General features: G+C 61.5%; 1 protein-coding gene across 1 annotated transcript; it reads left to right on the top strand.

Moving 5' to 3' along the window:
- Positions 1-2,273: 2,273 nt before the first annotated feature.
- Positions 2,274-5,856, top strand: MNEG_11920 (hypothetical protein; the record flags this gene model as incomplete). Its single annotated transcript, XM_014039608.1, has 8 exons — positions 2,274-2,314; positions 2,559-2,698; positions 2,904-3,197; positions 3,430-3,574; positions 3,811-4,067; positions 4,538-4,629; positions 4,910-5,007; positions 5,586-5,856. 8 exons carry the CDS (start codon positions 2,274-2,276, stop codon positions 5,854-5,856), a joined length of 1,338 nt encoding a protein of 445 aa, XP_013895062.1.
- Between the last annotated feature and the right edge of the window lie 417 nt (positions 5,857-6,273).

Consider the following 6,273-nt stretch of genomic DNA (forward strand, 5'->3'; position numbering starts at 1 on the left):
CACGGCGGTCAGATGCGGTCAGGCCGCCGGCCTTGAGGGACGCGCCCAGGGCCCCAGGGGCGATGAGCAGGGCCAGGGCTGTGTGGCAAGGGTAGGACACAAAGAAAGAAATGTTTCAGTGAGATCAGCCAAAGCAGAGGGGGTTGGACAAGGGGCAGTGCAGCGACGCAGACAGGCGCCCAAGCTCTGCTGTTGCAGTGCACTTTCAGCCCTCAAGGGAGCACTCACCACAAGTGAGTGCCCAATGGAGACGAGCCATGGTTGTAGGGATGAGTCTGTTTATCTATGATCAACGCTTTGTTTCCGCTCAAGTAGTGTTTGAGGAGCCCTCGCTAGGTACCGCTGAGCTCGACGCTCCAATTCGGACAGGTTCCGCTAGAGGCTGGATACGCTTGATAGTCGTTGGTTGAGAGGTGTAGACAGGTTGTTTGATTGATTTTGCAGGCAAGCGCGGGCCATTTGAAGGACGAGCCCCGCACAAACCCAGCTGCGCCGCAGCTACGGCACCGGCCTGCTGGCGCCGTGGAGCAGGTGGGTGGCAGTGACTGGGTGACTGGTCCCGGCGACCGCATCCTGGGTGGTAGCTGAGCACGTCGTTTCCTGGATTCTAGATTTGTTCATATGCTGCACAAATCGCATGCCAACCCACACCACCCTGCCGCAAGCCCCCAACACCACGCTGCGGCCCAGTTGCTGAGATGTTTTCTTTTGGGGCTTGGAGGGAAGGGAGGCCTGTTGCATCGGACGTGCACTCTGCCGGGGTGCGCAGCGCTTTCATGGGTGGCAGCGGCAGGATGGTGTCAGGGCGGCGCTTGGGGCAGGCCCGGGGCTGATGCGGGCGCGAAATAACCCTGATGGGCGTTTACAGCCACGGGCCGGCTTGCCCATGTGCAGCGCGCCCTGGATGATGCTCCAAAACGAAAAGGTGCGAAACAATACGCGGCCGTCGGGCGGTACGTTGCAGCTTGAAAATAGGGGTGGCTGGCTGCGAATTGCCCGGGCACAGGTCAATACGACTGACTCTGCATGTCCAGGCAGCCCAGCAGCAAGCCCTGGCCCTGCCGGACCCGCGCTTCTGCTACCTGGTCTTTTGGCGCCGTCGCCTTTCCGGCACTACCCTAGCAACCAGTGCGTCTGGTGTGTGAGGCTCGCATGCAGCATGCTGTGAAAATTGCCTCCCCTCTCCCAGCGCGCCGCCTAGATCAAACCCACCGAGAATTGCGTACATCCATACCGCGGTAATGGCTGGCTGCTGAGGCTTTGAAAAGGCTGACAGCTGGAAGATGCATGCAAGAAGCCAAGAGCACCCACATGCCCTGGGTGCAGCGACCATGCGATGTCACACCTGCATCAGCACAAAACGGAGCAGAAGCAGTCAAGCATGCTGGTGCACCGCCTGTGCTTTGCTTTTCGTGTTTGCAGGTCACTCGGGCGCGCCGGGTCCTTTGTCTTTGTGCATCTCGGGTGGTCATGCATCACACGATACCCGCCGCAGCCGCCACGCCACTGTTCAGCATGGTCGTTCCATTGAACTGTTGCCTTCTCACGCGTTATCTATTTCTCCAACATACAACCTTGCGAATCGTTCACGTCCGAAACGCCACACATGACCAAACTCACCAGCCGGACACTCGTTGAGACTTTGACGAGTAGCCAGCTGACCCGGTAGACTTCAGCTCGGGGCTTTGCCGCAACCATTAGCCGTTTGAACCCAAGGACACCGGGCGGGACGAGCTGTCACCCGAATCGCGCCATCGATGGTGCCCACGATTGTGCGTCGGCTACTATACGCTTTAGCGGTGCTCCTTCTGGCAAAAGAGGGATTATGCTGTCTCGAATGTGAGTTACCTAAAAGGGGCGGGGCTCCCCTGGGATGTCGAGCATCTCGCAAGCAGAGGGGCGCTGCGCCGCTGCTCGCGCCCGCTGCTCCACGGGCGCGCCAGCCTATCAAGCAGGCGGCGCTCAAGATTTTTTGGAGCGCATTGCTCCAAGCCTTCGGCAGCCGCGCAGCAGCGCACCGTTCATGCACCAGGGCCGCCAACCTCCCGTCGCAGCCGGGGCTCGCCAGCACTATATGCATGCCAGCGGGTGCCACAGGCGCCTCACCACAGATCTGAGCAGCTAACAAACAGCCCGACCACGGCTTCCCCCTCCCTGGCCCCGGCATCCCCGCAGCCGGCACACTGGTTCGTGCGGGCAGGAGGAGCATCAGGACCGTTGCTTACAACCTCACTGGCGACTCGTGGGTCCAAGTGGGGGCAGTGGAGTATGAGATGCCGACGCCAGGCCTTTGGCAGTATCAAGTCATCTACAAGTGAGGGGCGACTGGATTCAATGCACAGCCCCGTCGTCCCACCAGTTTCAAATGCTGACTGTGAACAAAACACCGTGTGGCAGCTGCTGCTACACCTGGCGGAAAGCTGAAACGCACCAACTGACACTAGCCAGCTGCACACAATCGCGCCGTGCAGTGGCGGCCTGCGTGCCACGCCTGCGCCACTGCAGCCGCTGCCCCCGCATGGGCCGCTGAGCGCACTACCCTGCCAACCTCCTCGCAGCGGCACCGGCGAGGACAATCAGACGATGCTGTGTATGCAGTCCATTGACGGCATGGACCCCTGCAGGCGCCAAGACACCGAGGACGCCGCATCCACCCAGCTGATTTTCGGGTCTTGCTACTATTACAACGTCACATCAGGTACGTTAACATGTGATTGTGACGGGCGCTGATTGCCGTGTTTGCTCCCTTGCAGGAACAACAGTGGCGGTGTGCACACACGCATAAGCAGGGGGGGACTCCTCAAGCTGGTTTCACCCCGCCGCCTCGCTAGTCAACCCTAACCTCACCTTACCCCGCCACCCGGCCCGGCCCCCTGCCGCGCGCCTGTGCTTCCAACCCGCAGGCAAGACGCGCCTGCGACGCAAGCAGCTCGGCTCCAAATACAGCATCACGGACGCATGCCTGAAGCCCTCTGGCGCGCAGGACTTTTGGCCCCAGGGCGCCACCAACACAGAGTGGACCCTCGAAAAGGGAAAGGCGGAGGGCACGCTGGTGCTGTCTATGGTGGAGGACCGAGCCGAGGACCAGTGCAAGGGCGCCGCGCCGCGCCGGTCGCGGCGGACGGAGAGCGTCACGCTCACCCTGATATCCGGCTGCGCGCTGAGCACTACGCGCGCCGGCGGCGGCTGCGACACAAGTGAGCAAACAGGCAGGCGCCTGGGGTGCGGCTGCGGGGGAGGGTTTGCATGAGATCTGACGAGTGGTTTGCCGCTGTGCGTGTCGGCAGGGTGGCGGGCGGCAGCGCCAACGCTGCAGTGGTCCTGCTAGGACCGCCTAGGATTTTGTTAGCACGCGCACAAACATAAGAACTCCAAAACCAGATGCCACGCCAACCAGACAACCACCCCCGCCCCTGCATCTTTCGGCAGACGTGAGCACATGCAAGCCCTGTGGGCCTGATCAGGTCAACGTGACGACCTGGCTGTCATTTGCCGGCAGCATCTCGATGTGCGTCAACAAGTCAAGCTTCTGCCATGTGGGGGAGACATTCTTTGGCTGCCCGGACGGCTTCTGGTGGGTCGGTGCTGGCAAAGGGTTGTGGCGTGGGGGCTGGCTTTGTGAGGGACGGTCGCGTGTGACGCAGGCGGTGATCGGCGGCAGCCACCAGGTTTGCGCGCAGTTGTGGAAGGCTATTTGGTGCGTGCGCTCACATGTCTTGTTGCTTTACCACCGCCCAGAACGCGCTTCCAACACCCTTGCCGGGCCCCACTGACCTCCCACACGACCTGCACGCTTGCATCCATATGCAGGGGCGCCTCGATCCGCGGCAACTCCCTTGAGTGCCGCGCCTGCGAGCCGGGGACGTACCGAGCATGGGCCGCCCGCAGCACCTTCCAGGGCCGCTCCGGCGGGCCGCTGCTGCTGAGCACGTGCGTGCCTTGCGTCGTTCTCCAAGACAGCGGCTGGGCAGCGCGGGCGTGCGCGGCGTGCCCGGCAGGGCAGGTCGCCCAGAAGCAGTTCTCGCCCACCAAGTGCATGAACTGCCCGCCGGTGAGCGCGTGCGCTGGTGGGGCCGCGCTCCTGTGCACAATGAACTGCGTGCTGACTGCTGGCGTGTGGGATCGTTGATAGCTTGCATCGTGCCGCTCCTAGCATAATGTGGTTGTTCAAATCAAGGCCAGTTCCAACGTTTTGAAACTTTAGGAATTGTATCATAGCAGTAGTTGGTGCCTCTTGCATTTTGCCTTGCAGGGCACCTTCGGTCCTCCCTACAAGCCATCATTGTGGTCATCTATCAAGAACAACACGTGCTTCGACTGCCCGCAAGGTGGTGTGGTTGGCAAGCACTGCATGCATCACCACCCAAAGCCCGCCCCAACTGCCTCGGCCGATGGCCTTGCGCGTTATCGGATTTTGCAAGTCTGTCTGCATCTGTTACGCTATTCCCACCCTTCTCGCTCTACAAGCCGCGCGCGGCTTTCAACGAGGACGCCACGCATGTATCACTGCAGCCCCCGCACACCGAAACCTCCTCAGGCATGTATCAAGATGAGGAGGGCAAGCAGTCCTGTAAGATTTGCAGCACCCCCTGGAAGTGCTACCCCGAGCTGTCTGTGAACCTTGGAAAGGTGGGCTGAGTGTGGGAGCCGTCGGTTGACATGACGGGCAAGATCAAGCCCTCGCGTTCGTGGGGCACATGACAATCTGCTGTCGGCGGTCGGGCGCCTTCACCGGGCGCATGCTGTGCAAAAAGAACAAGGACTTCCATGAAGTGTGCATGGGCTGTGCGCGTACGTGATCGCTTGGAGGTGCTTGCTGCGCCAGTTTGAGACGGCAGGCGGGGTTCGCCACCTGCGCAACTTGCAATAAAAGCGTGCCCTCGCCTTCCCGCCTTGGCGCCCGTCGCAGTTCGCCGACGTGCCCTTCCGCTTCAACGGCCCTTTGGGGGAGCCGGAGTGCATGTCACTGGACGGCAAGAACTGTTGGCGGCAGGACAACTTGACTTGGTGGGCTTCCTGTCTTGCACAGGCTCACGGGGAGGGGGGCAAGCGGCGCTGTTAGGGGCGTGCATGAGGGGGGTGACGCTGTCAAGCGTGGAGAGGTGTGGGCGGGGAGGGGCGGCCCTAGGATTTGAGACGCCTTAGGCGAGGGTGTTGCGAGAGTGTGTGGGGGCCTACTGGGTGTGGTTCAAGGGGAAGGGGGCGAGGGGCCCTCAATGTTCTGATCTGGGGTCAGAGCATTGCAAGGTTGACTCATGTCCTGTACAGACGCAACCCGGGCCTCAGAAGCGTGAGGGTGTGTCGGAGCGGGGGCCGTGAGGGCCAGGCGTCGACGTAGGAGGCCTCACATTCGCGCCAGGCATGTCGCCCTGGTAGCGGGCTTTGAGAGTTTGGGAATCTGGGCAGGGGCGCAAAGATGTCAGCAGCGCCCTGCGCTTCGCAGCTCTCAGCGCTACTGCTCAGCGCGTTAATCACCCCCTACCAACAGCGCCGTGTGCTGGCTTTGCAGCGCCCACACAACCACGGCGCCAACCCGCGGCCGCCCGCCTCGCTGCGCCCCATCAACACCCGCACCCCATCTGCAGCGGCGCAAAGGTCAAGATGATACCAGATCTGGAAAAGGCGGGAAGGCTCAAGCCCCTGCCGTGCGGCGAGCCCCACAAGAAGATCTGGGGATTCGACGGGTACTCGGAGCAGGGGCACTGGTGCAATGGCATCGTCAGCGCCTTCACGCCTGCCAGCGGGCGGCCGAGCGGCTACAAGGCCGACTTTTGGGGCATGCCGCCGCAGCCCAAGAACGGCACCGCGATCGGCGCCACGAGCGATCAGCTGTGCAAGCCTCGGTTAGGCTGGTGATTTGGCAGGTCACGCGCATCAGGTTGAGGGGTGTTTCAGGGTCGTTTGCGTGGTTTGCTGCGCTGTCAGATCTTCGGGAGCTGGGGGGAAGGGGGATGGGGCGCAGGGTTCCGGCGCAACTTGCTATTTGAGCATTGTTTTGACGTCTCCTGCAGCAGGTGTTGCTTCAACTAATTTGCCCAACAATTGTGAATGCACGCACGGGCGCACGGGCGCACGCTCACACGCGTGCACATCAATGTTTTCATGCACGCACATTCACTCGCACACATGCGTGGATTCTATTTCGACCCTGCCGGCAGCTCCACAACTTAATTTTTTCCAGTTGCAGCTGTTTTTGGAAGTTGTCCTGCCGTGCGGCTGTGAGTATCGCAATCATGCCCCTTGGCTGCTGTCAATCATTCCCACGTCTGTGCA

The sequence above is a fragment of the Monoraphidium neglectum genome (assembly GCF_000611645.1).
Source record: "Monoraphidium neglectum strain SAG 48.87 unplaced genomic scaffold scaffold02969, whole genome shotgun sequence".
In the NCBI taxonomy this organism is placed as follows: Eukaryota; Viridiplantae; Chlorophyta; class Chlorophyceae; order Sphaeropleales; family Selenastraceae; genus Monoraphidium; species Monoraphidium neglectum.